The sequence below is a fragment of the Neltuma alba genome, unplaced genomic scaffold (genome assembly GCF_004799145.2).
Source record: "Neltuma alba isolate B1F8T4 unplaced genomic scaffold, ASM479914v2 tig00012097_pilon, whole genome shotgun sequence".
NCBI lineage: Eukaryota > Viridiplantae > Streptophyta > Magnoliopsida > Fabales > Fabaceae > Neltuma > Neltuma alba.
Window position 1 is genome coordinate 475,772 of NW_021636654.1, and position 20,717 is coordinate 496,488.

The 20,717-nt window shown below is 33.8% G+C and overlaps 2 protein-coding genes across 3 annotated transcripts; one reads left to right on the forward strand and one right to left on the reverse strand.

Moving 5' to 3' along the window:
• Positions 1–5,288: 5,288 nt before the first annotated feature.
• On the reverse strand, positions 5,289–6,297 carry LOC114722666 (uncharacterized). The gene is made up of 2 exons (XM_028908748.1): positions 5,815–6,297; positions 5,289–5,637 (listed from the first exon to the last, which is right to left on the reverse strand). Exons 1-2 carry the CDS (start codon positions 6,258–6,260, stop codon positions 5,520–5,522), a joined length of 564 nt encoding a protein of 187 aa, XP_028764581.1. The 5' UTR covers positions 6,261–6,297; the 3' UTR covers positions 5,289–5,519.
• A 1,139-nt stretch (positions 6,298–7,436) lies between these two features.
• On the forward strand, positions 7,437–20,680 carry LOC114722665 (protein LURP-one-related 15-like). 2 transcript variants are annotated; one of them, XM_028908747.1, is made up of 4 exons: positions 7,437–7,450; positions 18,192–18,525; positions 19,988–20,215; positions 20,315–20,680. In XM_028908747.1, exons 2-4 carry the CDS (start codon positions 18,265–18,267, stop codon positions 20,456–20,458), a joined length of 633 nt encoding a protein of 210 aa, XP_028764580.1. In that variant the 5' UTR covers positions 7,437–7,450; positions 18,192–18,264; the 3' UTR covers positions 20,459–20,680. The 2 variants fall into 2 exon arrangements, with proteins under 2 accessions (XP_028764580.1, XP_028764579.1); XM_028908746.1 differs by lacking the exon at positions 7,437–7,450 and having other exon boundaries at positions 18,160–18,525.
• Positions 20,681–20,717: the final 37 nt, after the last annotated feature.

Genomic DNA, 20,717 nt, shown 5'->3' on the forward strand with positions numbered 1-20,717 from the left:
AAAGGATTAATAACAAAAGTGTTCGTAGCACGAACTGTTAAAATTTAGAATATGTATTGATGTCTTTTAAAGTAATACTCTTTCTGTCCTTAATATAAAACTCATTCAATTAATTTGATTAGATTAAGAAAGTTAGGTAAATTAGTTAATTATAAGAAAAGTGACACATTTTTTCATTTCTATTTAATCTGTTAACGAGACGCTACACAAACTCACAAATATATATATATATATAGTATTGTCGTCTACATATGGTCTATATATACAGTCCGCTTTTTTCATTTTTACGGGATAACTTCTTTTTTTTTTTTTTTTGGGGATCTTGTTTGTTGCTGGAACTTGGTGCTTGGAATATGTGAGAATGGGGGTTTTCTTTCTGGGCCGTTGTGAGAAACCCCGTCCTGATTCCCATACGTGCCATTGGGCCCAATCACACCACCTTTTCTCCGCCTCGTCCTCCTCTACCTGAAAGGCTGAAAGTACTAATAGCACCTCTCTTTCTTAATATAATATTTAATTAATTAATCTAAGTAAATTAAAAAATTATTAAATTAGTTATTTGTAATAGATATGTGTTGTCTTTTCTAAATTATTCTTGCTAATTAAGTATATTAGTTAAAACTACTATTATTACGATGACAACCTTAAAAAAATGAATAAATATAAAAGACAAAATGAATTGAAACCTTATATTTATAATCAAAATAAAAATTAAATAAGTTCTTATATTAAGAAATAGAGGTAATATTTGACAAGTCAATAATCGTCCATACCTTTCATTTTTTTGCTAATCCCTCCTCTCCATACTTGTAATCATAGGCTGGAACGCATTATTGATATCATAACTCCAATATGATGTTGTCTGGTTGATTCCTTTCGTTATTGGTTTTTGAAGAATAATTTCCCTTTGCTTTCTCAATTCAAAGCGAAAATCCATTTTTATTTTATTTTATAAAAGATGACTTATTTAATATTATTGTTATTACTTCTCATTAGCTTATTGAAGCATAGGATGAAATTTTTTTATTTATAAAGTTATTTTTATTTTATACCCTTTCTAAGGACACAATGATTTAACATGACCTTTCTCGTGCAAACCACTGCTTTTGTGGTTCAGACTTCAGAATATGCCCTGAAATTCTGCGATCCTGTTGTTCATGCACTGTTCTTCTGAACCTGAATGAGATTTCCCTCCTTTTTCTTCTTTTTACGCAGGGGGTGTTTGGGAAACCCAAAACCATGGTTTCAGAAGCACTTTTCCGCAAAACGAGGTAATCTCCTCCACATATTTACTTCGTAATCCGTAAAAGCACTTCTGAAACCATGGTTTGGTTTCTATCTAAAACCCCCTTAATCTATTCATTCCTTTAACCGCTTCAGCATTTTTTTGGCCATGCGCAATAAGCCGGTGCATTGCACATAACAAGTGATTTGCGGCTCTAAAATTGCTCTATGTGGAATTCCAACATACAGGTCATTTGGCCAGCACGTGCTTGAGAATCTCTCCAAATCAAAAGTTATTGTCCTGCGCGTAGACATGGTACAAATTGTTGTTTATTCTTCTGTATTGAACCCAATTTGTGGGTATACATTTTAACTTTTGGTTTTTTATTCGGTTCAAAGTCAAGTTATTTATACCGGTTTAATTTATAATAAGACTCACAAAACATTTTGTGGCCCGTCTCCAAAGATTTAAGGTTTTGACTGCATATCACGCCTTCTCAACACCGACGGATTAATTACTCATGACTTGAAATAATTTTTTATGGAATATAAATATAAAAGGAAAGTGCGCACAGGTCAGATGGCTTTTAATGCAGAGCATCAGCAAGAGAGAAAAGAGAGAGAATGAGAGATAGCCAAAAAAAAAAAACCTCAATGACTGTGATAAATAAGTTGAGACAGACACCTTCTATTAATAGGTCAGGATAATAATATTTCAATTCACAATTATTAATTAATGTTTGGTTTTTCTTCAATCAAACAAGTCCTTAATCCTCGCTTAAGGGATGTTTGAAAGCCTCAAAAAATACCTTTTTAAAAAAATATTTTCACGCAAATCAAGATACAATTTTCCTTATATATTTATTTTATATACCATAAAATTAATTTTAAAATTATGTGTTGGTTTTGATCCAAACACTTTCTAAATATTCCCTCACCAATCAATTATTAGGCCTGACTGGTGATTGATTTTGTTTGATCAAAGAGATTTTTCTCTCTTGGATCAAATAATCCAATCCATCAAGAATGGAAATTTTTATAGGAGTTTCATATGTTCAATATCATTCAATTCGGTTTACTAAGACCCAGAATTTTGGAGTTTGTAATTTGTCAAGTTTCAAACAACGTACTGACGTAGTAAGCTGACAAGAAGTTATTTTGAATAAACACATCCGAACGGTTCAAATTGTCTCAAGTAACTGGTATCTATAATTCCATAAGAACACCTCATTTATTAATTTAATAACACATACTATATTCTGTCCTAATAATATAAATAATATCTTATAATTAGGATCGGAAGTAGTATTTAAAAAGACTAATATAATGTAAGAATAATCATAAAGTCTTAAGAAAATAATTTAATTATTAAAAAAATCCTAATAAACATAAATTAATTATCATTTTCTGCACTAGAATTTATCATTGTATGTAATGAACTTTAAACTATCCTTGCTTGAGATGTTATTATAATTCCTCCTAATATTATTAGGTTTCCTCTTCTGATTTTTCGTCTCTTATAATTATCGGTCGAAACCGAAATATTAAGAAAGGGTAATGCTGTGTTATTTGTATCACAATTTGGTCTTTAAATTATTAATAGTTAGAACTACATAATTTTAGCATCATCAAGTACCATTTCGCCGTTGGGTGACTAGAGATGTCGAAAGTTATTTATTTATTTATTTATTGCGAGAAATGAATAATACATGCATCATTAAGAAAACCAGAACTAAATAAACCAATCCACTGATTCGACCATAAAATTGTTTCCGAGACAATTTCGAAGCTGGGAGGATGCTATCATAATTGTTAGAGCCTAGAGGGTCATAGAAGACAAGAAGAGTATATTAAATATGGCTTTACAGAACAATGAATGATCAACTGGGAATTAAAGGGGAAAAAGAGCCAAGGGGTACGTACAAAAAGGAAAAAGAAGCGAAGACTTTGCAGACACGCAGGTTGCTGCTTGAAAAAGCTTTGATGTGTCCAATGGATTCAACACATACGTGTCAGCATTCATATCCTTGTCTCCACTCTCTCCTATTTCCCCCCTCATTTTTTAAACCTACTCTTACCCACTCATGCCTGTTTCAAGCTTCCACCATTATTACCTTTCCAGTTCCACTATCTTAAATCCTATTGGGATTCTGGCTCACAGTAGACAAAGCCATGGATGAAGAAGGAATGAACTCGGATGAAGCAAACCCATCAAGCAAATCCACAAGAAAGAGTTTAGATGGTAGAAGAGATTCTCAGGGGCATTTTGTCATGCAGCTTGCAGGCACTTCTAAAAGAGACATCACTGAAAATGGTAACAGTAACAGCATTAATTCCAACTATGAATATGGTTGTTCCGGTAATATGCCAATGTTCTCAGATGCGCAATATTGCTACTCCTTATTGGAGGCCATGCCTGTGCCCGGACCGGTGTGGTCTACAACAGAACCTTGTGTTTTGGCTGAAGCACAGGAATCAGCACCAGCAGAAGCACCCACTAGGGAAGGCCCTGCAGAGTTAGAATGGGGAGAGAATCAAGCTTCTTCATATTCATGGTGGATTGGATTCCTTGAAACTTTAGATGGTAATATGAGCAGTGAAAAGGTGAAATATCCATTTGTGGAGAATATTGAGATAGAAGCTTCCAAGGGGCTTGGCTGTGACTCAACTTTTGTGGATGCAACAGAGCAAAGCTGTTGCCTTGATGACTGGTTGATGATTCCAACAATGGATATGGATTTGGAAGACATGGTTGTGCCCTAGGAGGTTGGTGGGGAATTTTTTCTTGGGTGAATTTCGGATAGCTTAATGCGGCGACTTTGACTTATGTAAGATTACTGACTAAAATCTCATTCTGGCTTTTGTTAGCAGCACAGACACACAGTTGATCCTCTATGTAGTTATCCAATGGTTATTAATCTTGTGGGCACATTTCACGTTCATTCATTTCTAAATCCCTTGTGAATTTAGTTTTCGATCATGTTTTTCCTTTTCAACTTCATAGAAACAGAGAGGTCTTGGTGGAGTGAGCTATCTTTTTTAAAACCAGAAAGGAATACTAATTGCTCACTGGTATAGTACATATAGAAGTTATTTTAATGTAAGTGCCTGATAGAATTTTTTTGTATGGGTCAATATGTAAAGTAATTACTTCTCCAGTTTTTAATATAAGACTTAAATATTGAGTTGATTTTGATCTAAATATAAGAGTTATTTCTTATATTTATTAGTTTTTCCTAAATTATCTCTATAGATACTCCATCAACCATAATCAAGTAAAAGAGGGAGGGAAGATATTAAAAAAGATGATTATGGTATTTTAGGAAAACATGTCATATTTTTTTATAATTAACTAACTTACTTAACTTTCTTAATTTAATCAAATTAGTTAAATAGGTCTTATATTAAGGATTGGATGAGCTTTTTTTTTTGCAGGGTAAGCCCCTCTTAAGTCTTAATGTAAATTGTTCCTCTGAGATGGAAATCTTCTCTGACTTCCCATTTCTTTTTTTGAAAAAATTTCAAGAAAGTAATATTTTCATTTTATGTTCATTTAGTTTCACTTGTTGAAAATGGGTTAAATTGCAAATTTGCAATTGGTTTTTGAAAAATATCATAAGTTTTTTTTAATAATTAATTGTATTTTTAATAGTGTATAGTAATTCATATTTTAACACGTGCAAGATTGTAATAGTAAACATTAAATTAAGAGTATGTAAATTATAAAATTTTAATTACAACACTTTAAATTATGAAGATTTAATTGATATAAAAGTTATGTAAAACTATAGAATCAAAAGAATTAGACCATTTCCCATTCGTTCGTCCACAAATTTTCATTCGCGAATTTTCGGGCCTAAACACTAAACAGACAAGATATTTTTATCCTCCTTCAAACTCTAATTCTTCTGCTTATGCTAAGCATTTTTTTTAAACCTTCTTTTGTGGTGTTACTACTAGTTGCATTTACATTAATCTGTACTGCTATCTCATTATAATGTGAAGGGATCTCAAAGAGGAGGAGACCCTAAACGTAAAGCATGCAATGAATGGAATAGTGAAGGAAGAATTAAACAAGAAACTGCTGCAGGAAATGCACAATAGTTTCGAATCCATTGATGACACCTCACCATATATAATTAATACACCGCAATAGATTCATCTGCACCACATTATATGTGCTTTGGGATGCGAGCTTCCACAGCACAATGGTTTGTTCCTCTAGAAACCTCCAAATCTTTTGGTCCACCATGTCAGATCTTGCACAACCTAGGACTACTCCACATTGGATAAGTCTACATTGTTCTGAACTGAGTAGCTTTGTCTTCACGAGGCAATGAAGACAGTGCAGGTTGGACAAATCCACCAGTCTCCTCATTTCTTGATGTAGATGACAATCTTTTCTCTGATAAGCTATTAACCAAGACAACAAACAAATAACACTATGAAAACTGACTCAGTAATCTGATTGGTCAGCCCCAATGAGAAAAAGGAAAACAATTACGTCTATGTAACTGAGTTAACTGAACCCCCGCCAATTTTGGTTAATTCATGTAATACAAGAATCAAGATAAAGCAATTTTGACTCACCTAATGCCATTGTTGGCCGAATTATAGTTCTGAGCCTCTTCATGCTCCTTCCCCAGAGGGCCAAAAATGGCATAAAGGCCTGCTATTGCTGGAGCAGCAATGGCAATGGAGAGGCAAATGGCAACACCAACATTAGGTCTTTCTGATCTTTTATAACCCAAGTTAAGGCCACATAAAGCATACTGAGCAAAGCAATTCACATGAAGTAACACCACCACGGCCATCATGTGGGCCCTTTCGTTAGGCTTGTAAGTTCCATTCTTGGAATATGCTTTTCTGAGGATAGAAATGTCTGTGGGTTTCCACCTACAAAGGAGAAATAGGTGGTGGAACCTCTTTGGGTGCTGGTATAGGCACATGAGAGTGAAAAGAGCGTTAAGGATTTGATTATTGACCTCAAACCACAAGTCTTTTTGGGACTTCTTGGTTAGGACTCTATCTAACATTCCTGTGATTACAAGAAACAGAATTCCTCCTGAGATTGCCACAAATTACCCATAACACGAGGATTATGTTCATAGGGTTGTTAATCCACTCTCTGCGGATTTTTCCGATCCCATTATATTCTGACACTGGAATGGTTTCTTCTACTTTTTCTTCAGCTAGCAGTGCCTTCCGGGATGATGAAATTTGCAGAGAAATGGCCTTGAAATCATCTGGGTTTGCTGGTTCTTGCAAGGATCCTACAATGGCAGATGAAGTCATTGTCCCAGCCGACGGAATTTGAGTCTCTGCTGTTCCAAAAATGGCTTCTGCGTACCCAAGGGGATAATATCACTAGAATGGTAAGTGACATTAGAATTTCAAAGTTTGTAAAATAGTGAACAAATACGAAGGCTTCTGGGTTTAATGATTTTGTTAGTAGCTTATGTTTCAATTTGATTCTTATATATTAAAAATTTGCAATTTAGTTCCATTAAGTTGAGAAACACTTGGAACAGCGCAATTAAGAGTTTGATGACGGACACAACAAGGCAACAGCAAAATTTTAAATTTTAGACAGAAAGCGAACGATCTGTCCAAAATTTAAATATGCACATTGTCATTCTTCGTCAATTTGGATGATCTGATACGAGTTATCTGCAACATTGAAAAAGATAATCTTACTGCTATTTTTTGGAGATTTACTTCCTCGAAAGAGGATGGTGCTTCTATGTTGTGGTGTCAAGGATACAGTTTAGAAAAAATTGTGGAATACTAGTATTTGTTTTACAGAGAAACCAGTTTCCGAAACTAACAACTTGGGAAAGAACTCTGATCAGTTTGGACCAATTCCTGGAAAGCTAAAATGACGGATTCAACATAAAGAGAAGGAAACTAAGAAGTAAATGGTGAAGATGGGAGGCTGTACCTTGGAGCTATGGTGGTTGCAGTGAGGAGGAAGAGGTGATGTTCATTGAATCTATGGCGTGGGGATGGGAGATTAGTGAGTTCAGTCTTCTCTTGGCTTTGTGCAGTATGGCATAGTATTGATGGTGTCTTTACTCTCCGCCAGTTGCAAAAGCGGGAATATCTTTGAACTTTTTCAAAACATGTTTGTTCCGTTGTAAGGTTTTCAGTTGAACCACCAGTAATTTATCTTCCTTTTGTCCTGTCAACTTTTTTATTTCATATTTTATATATATATATATAGATGGTGTGGCCTGTATCATGTATGACCCAGTTAAAATTTGTATCGATAGAATTTTAAAAAGGGAAAATGACAGATAAAGAAGGTGGAATATCTGAAATTTTAATTTGGGAAGCTAAGCAAATGTAATGACAATGAGGGAAGTACTTCCCAAATTGGAATTTTGAAATTCAGTGAAATGACAAAAATGCCCTTTGTCTTTTTTTTTTAAAAAAAAACACCCAACCTCTCACCGGTGGCCGGCCACCGGCAACCACCGCCGGCAATTGGCCACCGGCGGCCGGCGGCCGCCACCGGGCCCCGTCGCCGGCGGCCGGTGTGGTGGCTGCCGGTGGAAGTTTTTTGTAATAGTTTTTTTGTGTGTGGGAGAATATTACAAAAAGTGGTAGGGGTGGGATTTGATCCCACGACCCCTTGGCCATTTGGGCCAACAAAAGGACAGATGACCATTGGGCCATCAAAGACTTCTTAGTTTTATAATGCAAACAAAAATATAAGTTGACTCTTTTACTGTGACTCCAGCTCGTGACAATAATTTACCTCAGGATGACAAGTCTTAATTGAGAAATAACAAGTCTAAATTTGATATTAACAAAGCGACTTTTCCTGATACATAATAAGAAGTAACAGTATATTAATTAAAAATGACAGTTTATTTGAATATGACACGTCTTTACTAAAAATGACACGTCTAAACGTGAGATTAACAATATGCCTTTTTTTTATATATATAACAAGAAGTAGCATGTACATTAATTAAAAATGACCATAATTTATTTGAAAATGACACATCTTTACTGAAAAATGACAAGTCTAAACTTGAGATTAATAATGTGTCTTCTCCTGATACATAACAAGAAGTAGCATGTACATTAATTAAAAATGACCATAATTTATTTGAAAATGACATGTCTTGTTATGTATCAGGAGAAGACATATTGTTAATGCTACTTTTTGTTATGTATTAGGAGAAGACATATTGTTAATCTTAAATTTAGACTTGTCATTTTTCAGTATAAGACATATTGTTAATGTTACTTCTTGTAATGTATTAGGAGAAGACACATTGTTAATCTCAAGTTTAGACTTGTCTTGTTATGTATCAGGAGAAGACATATTATTAATGCTACTTCTTATTATGTATCAAGAGAAGACACATTGTTAATCTAAAATTTAGACTTGTCATTTTTCAGTAGAAGACATATTGTTAATGCTACTTCTTGTTATGTATCAGGAGAAGACACATTGTTAATCTTAAGTTTAAACTTGTCATTTTTCAGTAAAGATGTGTCATTTTCAAATAAATTATGGTCATTTTTAATTAATGTACATGCTACTTCTTGTTATATATATATAAAAAAGGCATATTGTTAATCTCACGTTTAGACGTGTCATTTTTAGTAAAGACGTGTCATATTCAAATAAACTGTCATTTTTAATTAATATACTGTTACTTCTTATTATGTATCAGGAAAAGTCGCTTTGTTAATATCAAATTTAGACTTGTTATTTCTCAATTAAGACTTGTCATCCTGAGGTAAATTATTGTCACGGGCTGGAGTCACAGTAAAAGAGTCAACTTATATTTTTGTTTGCATTATAAAGCTAAGAAGTCTTTGATGGCCCAATGGTCATCTGTCCTTTTGTTGGCCCAAATGGCCAAGGGGTCGTGGGATCAAATCCCACCCCTACCACTTTTTGTAATATTCTCCCACACAAAAAAAAAAACTATTACAAAAAACTTCCACCGGCAGCCACCACACCGGCCGCCGGCGACGGGGCCCGGTGGCGGCCGCCGGCGGTTGCCGGTGGCCGGCCACCGGTGAGAGGTTGGGTGTTTTTTTTTTTAAAAAAAAAAGACAAAGGGTATTTTTGTCATTTCACTGAATTTCAAAATTCTAATTTGGGAAGTACTTCCCTCATTGTCATTACATTTGCTTAGCTTCCCAAATTGGAATTTCAGATATTCCACCTTCTTTATCTGTCATTTTCCCTTTTAAAAAACCAATTCTATTATTCATAATTTATGAATTATGCGACTTTTTAAAACTTTCATTTTTTGTATATAGATATATAGAAATGATTTTTGGGAAATTTTATTTTGGAAAAATTGCCTAAAAATATTATAAACAAATATGGTGCTGAAAATATAAGAAATGAGTTATGATTATTATGGTTGGTTAGAGTTTTTATATTATAGAAAGATATAAATAATTTAATGAAAAAGTAACCAAAATTATTGACTATTTTATATGTCATGTTGATGTCCTTGCTCAACCAGGCTATCATTAAAATTTTGTGTATAAATATTTATCAAATCATCCTCAACAATAAAAATTTTAATGAAGGACTTTTCCCCCAAATTTTCCTAATTTTTATTAATATAAATGTATTTGGTTAAGATTTATTTTAAAATTGTTAAAAACAACAAAAAAGAGCAATGCAGATGCCTTATGGACAGCACAGGAAATTAATGTCCAGTACGCAGCAAAACGGCTAAAAGACCACTTCAACGCACCGGGTTTAAGCCTTAGCCCATATTAATCCCACTCACTTGCCAGGCAAAGGCCTGTTGGGCTAGTGGCAATACTGGATTCATTAATCCTTTACCCTATGTTGGTCCAAGGAAAATAAAGTTATAAATTTTTTTAAACGAGTTTGATTTAAAAAATCAAGTAAAAAATTAGTTTTGCATGATAAATCAAGATTCAAATCTCCATTAGGAAATGTGTTCACATTTAACAATGCCTTGAACAGGAGGATTATCTTTAATGGGCGGATACCTATACATAGTAAAAAAAATTAATAAAAAGAAGATATAAGATAAAAGAGTAATAAAAATTAATTCAAAAATTGTAATCCCACTTTTTCAATTTTCCAGATGGGTCTCATTAAAATATTTTCTCCCTACTCCTTCCCTCCATTTCCCTTATACTGAACCGATCCTTGGGATTCTAGAATTTATTTTTTAGAAAAATAATAAAAGGGAGAATTACAAATAAAGACCTCTTGAATATGTAAAATTATAATTTAGGACCCTAAATTTAAAAAATAGCAAATAAGGACCTGGTTTTACTTTTGCAAATATAAAATGTGAGTAAAATGTCTAAAATGTCCCTCAACCAAATAACAAGTTCACTTTAGCGAATGACATCTTCAGTAGACCAAATCATAATTTGGTTGAACGTATACCAAATAACGAGTTGACTATGGAAAATGACAAATTCACTTTAGCAAATAATAACTTCAGTAGACCAAATCATAATTTGACTGAGGGATATTTTAGACATTTTACCCACATTTTATATTTGCAAAAGTGGAACTGGGTTCTTATTTGTTATTTTTTAAATTTAAGATCACAAATCGTAATTTTACATATTCGAAGGTTTTTGTTTGCAATTTTCCCAAAATAAAACTCACCTTTGTTGTTCTGTTTTTTTAAAATCAAAATCAATTTCGAGTTCCAAACTGGCCCTCAGTCATTTATTGTTGAGGTTGGGATGTGATGTGTTGTGCTGGTTATGATACGCATTGTGTGTCTGGTCCTTCTTGTTATTATTTGTATTCGCTAATTGGTAATTTCTAATACATGCAACCTTTTCATTCTTTGTTTAGTATGTAGTCGGTCATTTTCTGATCACAGATCTAATCTCGTTTTCTTACCTATATTTTCCTGAATAAATACCTAGATATGGATTATGGATAAACCACTTTATGTAATCTAACCATAAAACGTTGTCGTCGGCTTGGCCAAAAATAATTTCACTTTAAAGCTATACGTCACTAAAAAATAGTCATCAAGTCAGGTGGCAAGGCTGGGTAGAGTGTAGGTAGAAGTCAAATAACTTGTAGAATTAATCAATAGTATTTAGTCATTTTAATTTCTTACATATTCATTTCTTCAATTGTGATATTTTATATATATTCTAAATATAGTCTGGTTATAAACTTATCTCCTACGCAATGCAAAACTATATGGCATGGGCTAAACTAATGAATGGTACGGTTTGTCAAATTAATACTCACCTAATTAATGATTTTTGTGTGCGCCAGATGAATTCACAATTCAACTATAATAAGTAGGTATTATAATTTTAAAAGTGGGGCACAACAATAATTCTGATTCACTGTAGAAGATATGATGAGGAAAAATGAAGATCTTGGAATCATTTTTCTTTAACTTTTTCTCTTTGATTGCCCAAAATCATCAATCATGCATTTCACTTCCAAATGCTTCGCGTCCCTACATCCAAAGCCATATAATTTAATTTCGCTGCCAAAAAGCAAAAAAAAAAAAAAAAACCATGTGAACCTTTTGGTCTCAACTCTCAACTGTCAAAGCAATATGATCCTCTTTTCACATCTTAATCAGAAGTTAAGCATATATGTGCAATTCATAATTCTCTTTGTACATATATTGTCAACAACTAATGATATTACCTTAATGGATAAGAAAAAGCTATGGGCATGATTTAGCGTAAGCGATCATGTATATGAATTGGGTCTCCAATAACTTCCATATATACTCCAAGCTTTTTGAGTGCATCGATCCTATAGAAAATTTAGCAAAGCCGTCCAGAAAGTCTTCCCATTTTGTCTAATTAAAATAGATTATCACTGTGATTGTACCGGCAATTAATTATTTAATCTGCATAAAGGTTTTGAGCTTTCTGATTAAACAATTCAATCAATTCATTTAACACATTAGTCATGGGATTTTTTTACTGAAAATAAAAGAGAATATTATATATGTTCCTCATCATAGCGCTTTGTTCTTAATTAATTATAACGTCATTAGAGGAACTCTAAACTAAAAAGAAAAAGAAGAGACTAAAACTTAAGAAGTCGGAGCACGATGCATAATCAGAGAGGGCACCTATGACCCTGAAATGAAGTTCGAATATAGTTCATCAAAATTACTCGGACAACAGTTAACTATTTATGATTTTTCAAGATAATGAAATCTTCAATATGTAAGACAAGCCAGCACTTACAAATGATCTGTAGTGACTGGATTTCTTTTTGATTGCGCATAGGTGTTTTTTTCAATCAAATTTACTTTCGAACAGTAATAGCAATATACAATTAAATTAATGCTGATAATTGCACTCATGAAACTGGCAATTAAAAGCACACAAAATATTTTTATTAAGATGTAGGCCTCGCAAATTTGTTTAATTTAATCCCACTAAACATTAAGGTAAATTTTATTAGTACTATATGGCTCCACTATTGGACATTGTGCCCTAAGTGATATGCCCATTGATCAGAGTGCTTATTGGCACCCCACCTACTTCCATGCCTGTCTCCCTCATCCTGATCGATAAACAACTCATAAACCACTAACCTCTCTGCTTATTTAACTATTTCTTTTAGAATGTGATGTCAAGTGTAAGTTTACAAAATTGACATGTCTGACTAGAATAATTATAAATCTCAAAAGACATTCCAAAATGTTTCTTTCTTTTCAAATATTCCCACTCCTGTATCTCACATTTTATTTGGTTTGATTTGTCTTCTACTACTCACATCATTGTCAGACTCTCAGTGGAGTGGAATGCCAGATCAATGGGGTCAAATCCAACATTTCATTTGGCGCATAAAAACAAACACGCTCTGGCCAAAAGCATTTAGTTAATATTAATTAACTTAATGGAAATCTTAATCACAGTTAATGCAAAGTTTGATGATATTCTGTTGTTTTGTTGGTACTCATTAATGTGTAATTTCTCTTGGACCCAGAAGAAAAAGTTTGACTTTTTCAATTCAAGCGCTCTCAGATCGTGATACATAGCTAGGTGCCTAGGCGTACAATGCCCCACCATTGCCAGCGTTAACATCAACACTATAATAAGCCCTTTTCTAGAAGCAAAGATTAAATATATAGCACCAATCTTTGTGTGTTCGTGTGGAACAACAAAGTTGTTTCTAAACGCTTATAACTCTGCAAAGACTTGAAATTAGGTGGAAGATTATTACGAATGGGGTGTAAGAACGAATATAGCTAGATAATATGTAGACTTAACCATAGCGAAAAAGCTGTGAGGGGTTTCGCTTTCTTCTTAACTGGTCTTATAAGGAAATATTGGTCCCCTCTAAATTATTGGACCAGCTTTTGATGTGAATTTCGTTTTTCCTCAGAGAAACTTAAACCACCATAAGAACAGCGGTGTTATAATCCAATTAAACTTGGAGAGTTTTGTCCTAGCCCGAAACTCAAGATAAGTAAAATGTGAAGTGAGATTTGGAAAAAGGAAGGAAGAAAATGCTTCTATGAACTTCTTGACCAGAAATGATGAACAAGGAGGCCACTTGAGAAGAACAAGGTCTAGTAAAACGCAATGATTGATTAAATGCAATTATGAAGCTTTAAAATCCTCACCACATCCACACAACTTGCCTAAGAGAGAGATAAAAAAGAATTATGAACAAAGGCAATTTCTTTTGTGCAAGAACTTTACATAGTTTATGACATACTCAAGTGGGAAGCATGATAATTAAACTCAATATAGATGCCATCCAGGAGCACGCACTAACTTCAGTTCCTATCATTAAATATATGGTAAAAAGAATAATAACGCAAAAAATGGCATTTTGTGTAATCTATTTCACTGCCAATTAATCTTCAAGCCGTAAATTAGAATTACAATATTGTAATAATCCTGAACAAGACTTCGAGATATATATATTTATATCTGTGTGCGTTTTCTAAACCTTGTAATTTTCCTCCTCCTCCTCCTCCTCTCAGTTGCAGTGAATTCTTGGAAGGAAAATGTCGCCGAACGTCAGACAAATCAATATTTCTGATCATGACAAGCAACGGGGCAGGCACATCGGCAACCATGATTGGTTCATCAATATTCAGATTTCACTTCATTTAGTTTCATTTAAAAAGATAAATGTTCTTGTTTTAATTCTTCTTTTTCATAATATCTTTAGTAAATGTATGTGATCTAACATTTTGCCTTATTTTTTCATTAATTTATTCGACACGTACACAGCATTTTACTTTTCCCATATATTATTCTTTTCAGCATTAATTTAGTTAATGAATATTGTACCATATCTTGTCTGTTCTGCATTGCGTCTTTGAAATCCGTAGTCAGGAGCTAGTGGGAAGGAAGTAACTTTGCACTTAATTTTTCTACTTCCTCCTTTAATTTGACAATTTACAATATTAAATATTTGTCAAAACAAAAAGAAGGACGAGTAAAATGTGCCCGTTGAGTGATTTTCAAATAGGATCTTACATATATTAGTCAGCAAACTAACTATTTTGCTATTTTTGTTTTCTATCTTAAAACTACATAGACATCTCCAGACCCCCGCTTTAGTTTATAATATATTTTCCAAGATGAAAACAGTTCAGGTGGTGTCAACATAAATTAAAGTAGGATTATATATATTTGGTATGATGGTGGCATATATTAGGTTTACACCTGCCTCTTTGGCTGAATTTGGAGGCTATATACCGGCCAGTAATTTATTTTAAACTAAACTAATTGCTGAGCAGTACGTGGTCCTATTTATATCATTTCTCACTTGTGAAAAGTTGTTTGGGTTGCAGGCTCAAAAGGTCCCACCCCCAACTAAGCCTTTCAAATTTCCTGCTCTTTCCCATACCCATCATCCTCCTTTAATTTAAAATCGCCATCCCTGTTGCCCCTTTTGATATATATACATGAGTAGGCTTCAACCACTTGTGATTGCATATAGATGTATGTCCCTTAATTCACCATGACTTTCCTAGCTAGCTAGCTAGCTGGACATGATTAGTCTTTCTTCCTTGTTTCTTCTTCGACTCTCTCTGTGTTAGACATCATCAAGGTGCATGCCGAGCAAGATGGAGAAGCAGGGCACGTGCAATGCTAACTCATCAACCACTGAAAGACGTTCAGTTAGGTGCAGTGAGTTAGTCTTTCATGTGCCCATCTTCCCCATCATGACCATAGCGCCTTTGTTATAGCATCTGGAAAGCTGCGCTCAAGGAGGACCGGCCATCACCTGCTGCTTGATGCTCCATATCCACGTTGAAGGTGACTCCACATTAATTGTTTTCATTTTCATCTTTCCTCTTCTTATTATCAGTTCTTCATTATCGGCATTAGATCTTTTATATGATGAGAAGATTATTGGAAATAATATTACAAGAGGGACCTCAAAATCTATACTTTTAAGGCTCTTAATAAGTCAGTGGCTTGGAATATGGGGGTGAGTTTTTTTAGAGTACATTGTTTTAATAAACATGACATGTTAAGCTAGAGGTATTCACCAAATGCTGCATAAACGTTAAAGAAACCTAGATATTATTTTCGAAAACACACTGTTTCAGATCTGATTATATATCTAGCTCCAGTCTTTGAAATCAATGAATATATGTGTTAATTCGAAAAATAACAAAACTAAAATATATACTAGCTTCCGGTTGTCTCAACCCATTCTTACAGAGAGACTTGCATAGAAAAAGAACTTGTTATTTTATTGCTGAATTTTGTTTGTGTGCGCTCGCTGACATTTGTAAACTAAGACGGGAAATAATGGATCTAACAATCTAGAGACTACTCAAATTGCTAAAGATAGCCATGGAAGAATGGTGAGTGGTATATCATCCATGTGGCAAGATTATATGGCAGCTCATGGCAAAAGGGGAGCTTCTAGTTCTGGGTTCATTTCTCTTATAGAACAAACAACTAACCTTAAAGCATCTATATAATGTCTGGAGGAAAATGTCATTCTCACCGAAGCACTGCCTGTGTAGAAGAAAATTATATTTTCAGAAATCTAAACAACGTAATATATCTATATAAGGTTGGGAAACACAAGAAATGGTCCTTAAAAGGCTACTTTTGGAGAGGTTTGAATTTTCAGCGTTAGTTATTTACGCTCCACCTTAATTACTATGTGGTTGTCACATGATGCTTGGGTGAAGCTGTGCTGTCCTTAGTGATTACTACAACTCACATGTACATGTGTGTGTTTACACACGCGCGCGCGCGGGGCAAAACATGTATCAATCAAACTTTTTCTAATTTCTTCTGGTTTACAGTACCAAGGAAGTTGCCTTTCAGCCTTGCCCTAACCGGTTACTCCCTCCTCCGTACTAAATATATGACTTTTTTACTTAATCTCACCAATTAAAAGGGAAGAAAAAAAGGCACTTTCTCTCGCCAGGGAAGTTTCTTTGCAACCGACAATTTGTCACATACTCATTCTGTGAGTGCTATATACGTAGATGTGCATGCTTAGTTAGATGATTGATTATATATTTAGGTAGTTATTCTGTTTTCTAAAGTGATGGATCTCTTCAGATTTTATCTTGAGTTTAATTTTTTCATTTTGATGGCGTTATTTATTCTTTCTTATTTTTCTTTGATACTCTAAATAATCCATGGGAATATGGAAAATAATATTTTCTCGAAAGCCAGAATTGGTTTGGCTTTAGAATCCATATGCTTGTGTAAGCAGTCACCTGAAGCCGGAAAAGCTGAAAGTGGAAGAAGCCTGAAAGCACTCTTACATTAGTGCTTATCGTGTTTAGATTGATAAGCCTGAGTGATATCACACCCATTTTTATTTTAAAATTGTCATTAAAATTTTAAATTTGAAATCACGCAGGAGTGTGTGTGACTTGTGTGTACGTATTGCTGTACTGATAGAAATACGAGGTGTTAAAATACAAGTATTATTTGCCCAAGACCAGAAAATTTTGATATACACATACACATATATATATTTTACATATAAAAGACTGGACTTAAATGTTTTATGTAAACTATAATGCTTAATTATATAATAGAAGCTAATAGATTCACTTACGATGGACTTGTGTGCATAAAATGAACAGTTTGATGATATATTATTAAATTTTGGGAATAAAAAATATTTACACATGATATATATATTTTATTGCATGGTGCCATCAATATTTTCAATCTTGAATCAATACTTATGGTTTGTAATCGTGGCTAAATAAGCAAATAAAATTCTTCACCAATAATTTAGCTGGGAACTTGTAAAATATATAAATTCCAAAAGCCGCTCAACCACAGAGTCAGAGTGCGGCCACTATTTAGTGTTGGCAAAGACTAGTTACTTTTTCATGATAAAGTATATGTGACTGAGATTTAATTATATTAATTAAATTAAATACAGTAATTTGCAAATAACATCTTTGACTTTGAACATTCAACAAGGACCCTCTTTATTTTCTAATTTATGCAAATAATCCCCGAACGTTACTTTATTCATTACTTCATTAACGGAACATAATGTGGCATTTAACAAAATAACATGCCAACCAATAGTGAGGGATGCTATTTGACCAAACTTATAAGTTTAAAGAGGGTTGTTTTTTCAAATTAATTTTTTTAAAATTTAATAAGATTACTTGCATATGATTAATCTGAAGGAAGATATGTATATATTTTAGCTTGAATAAAAATGATTTATGGATCTAATATATCTGAAAATGTTTTATTTACTTGGACTAAAACCTTTGCGGAGATCGGAGGCAATCCCGTTGAATTCAAGGGCCTCACTGTGTGTGGCCCAAAACAAATGAGCCGTATTGTCCATTGCGCACTCGGCTGCATCAATTTGTCACGAGACTGCAAGACTTTTTTGGCCCCCAAAAGAAGTAATACTAATGGTAATAACGGTAATAACAATAATGATACTTCCTTTTTTACCAGAAAAATGATGCTTCCTAATCACTGGATTCAGATCCTATCTATATATATAAAAGAAGAGAGCTGGATCTCAGAGCTCGAGAGAGAGAGAGAACCGATAAGCACTCTCAAGTTAAGGCTCCCCTTAACAGCATGGCTTACCCACCGGCACCCTCTGCCTTCGCCTCCGCGCCGCCCAACCCGATTGCCGTAATCGGCCCCCAATACTGTGCTCCGTACCCGGTGGATCTAAGCGTTGTGGAGAAAGTGATGTCCATCTCCGACGGCAACTTTGTGGTCGCAGACATGCAAGGCAACGTCGTCTTCAAGGTTAAAGGCTCTCTCTTAACCCTCCGTGACCGCCGTGTCTTAATCGACGCCGCCGGGAACCCCATCGTAACTCTCCGCCGGAAGGTTTGTCTTTTTCCCCATAATTGTTTTCTTTCTTTCGTTTTGAGTGGTCCTGGTCCCACTTATTGATCTTCTCGCATTTGGAAGGAAATAGGAATATTATTTAATTATTCACTTCAGGAAATAGTGATGTAACATTCCAACATGGTCATTTGATTTTATTGTGATAAAATGATTTAATCGTGAGTTACGAAATTGAAAACTTAATATTTTTGTACATCATACCCATAAGTTATAATCTTTAAAATTATTACACATACTCTGTAAGGTTGTTCTTAACATCTTTTTTTAAAAGCATTATTGCTATTTTCGGATAAAATATGTTCAGAGCATTCGAACACTAAGTTATAATGTTAGAAAATATCAATGATATTTTATTCGTGTGATTGTAATTACATACCCTTACGTAAAAATTTATACTACTTTCTCCTTAATATAAAATATCGTTTGAGTTTTATTTTGATCATAAATATAAGATCTCAATCTATTATATCTCTCATATTTATATATCTTTATAATAATGATAGTTCTAACTAATACACTTGATTAACAGGGTATCAAATAACTAATTTAACTTATTTTCTTAATGTACTTAAATTAATTAACTAGGTGTTATATTTAAGATTGGAGGTAATATTTATTATGTCGTAATTAAATACCAATGCTGTGGGCTTCCTTTGCTATACAAAATAAAACAGCAAAATGATTTTTAGAACGAAAATGTTTTTATCTTCCAAAATAAATAAAAAAATCGTTTTTAAATATTAATAATAAATATACTATATATCTTGCTTTAACATCGTAAAAAGGGAAGGGAACTTTTGGCCTTTCGCCTAACTTGCAACTTGGTCCCTATGTTTTAATGGCAGTCAAATTGGTTCTTATGGTTTCAAAACATTAAAAAAAAAAAAAAAATGGTCCTCATGCGTGGAGTATCATATATTTCAAATGAAATGTGTTCACTAATTTTTTTTGCCTTGTAAAAAAAAAACTACTTTTTTTTTGTTGCTAAAAAAATGTATAAACTATTACTACTGCTGCGCAAACTGATAGAATTGAATTCATTGAATGTTTTGAAATCATTTGCTTGAACATATTTGAAGTATGATGACCATTTATTAGATACTTCAAAATTATAAGAATCAAATTGATACCAATTAAAATATAAGGATCAAATTGCAAACCGAATAACACATCGGGAACTAGAAGTTATTTATTTTTCTCACATAAAAAAGGAGTCCTTTTTCTATTCCGGTATGAAAGATTGGACCATAACAAATTCAAAGAAGTTGAGGTGTTGAGCAGCTAATCAGAGAGGGAACAATATTATGCACAGCCTTTGTGAAGCGAATATGCACAGTCATAATCATAATCCCAACGAAAGTTTGAAACTAAAATTATGAATGCATATGGTAAGTGTGTGTGTGTATATACAGTAATGAAGAAAGAAAGAATGATGTTGCAGATAATGACGGCACATGACAGATGGCAAGCTTTCAGGGGGGAAAGCACAGAAGAAAAGGATCTGATCTTCCAACTCAAGAGGTCGTCCTTAATCCAATTTAAGACCAAATTAGATGTGTTCTTAGCAAATAACACCAAGGAAGAAGTCTGCGACTTCAAGATCAAAGGTAGTTGGCTCGAACGTTCTTGCATTGTTTACGCCGGTGAATCTGACACCATCGTCGCCCAGGTACGTACTTTAACGTTGTCAAAGAGTGTGAACATGATGACTTGATCAATTAATCTGCCCTGAATTGTGTGTGTTTGTTTTTTTTTTTTTTTGGGGCAGATGCATAAGAAACACACAGTTCAGAGCGTATTAATAGGGAAAGACAATTTCATGGTAACTGTATACCCCAACGTCGATTATGCATTCATAGTGGCTCTCATTGTGATTCTCGACGAAATTAACGAAGACGGCAAAGAAGGCTAGAGACTTGCGGCAGTGTTTGATGCTCTATGTACCTTGGGCACTATTTATAATAACAAATAATAATTAAACTATCACTTGTCGTAATTTACAAATGTACCCTTGTTGTTATGGGTAAGGAGGTAATAATTGCTTTTAGCAGCTGGTTGCCCCTCACTGCTGCCACTGAGTATATAAGATCTGCGTGCCTTTATGGATGTTTATAAATCTTAAAACTCTTTTTTTTTTTTTTTGGTTTTTTCCTATTCTGGTGAGATATGTC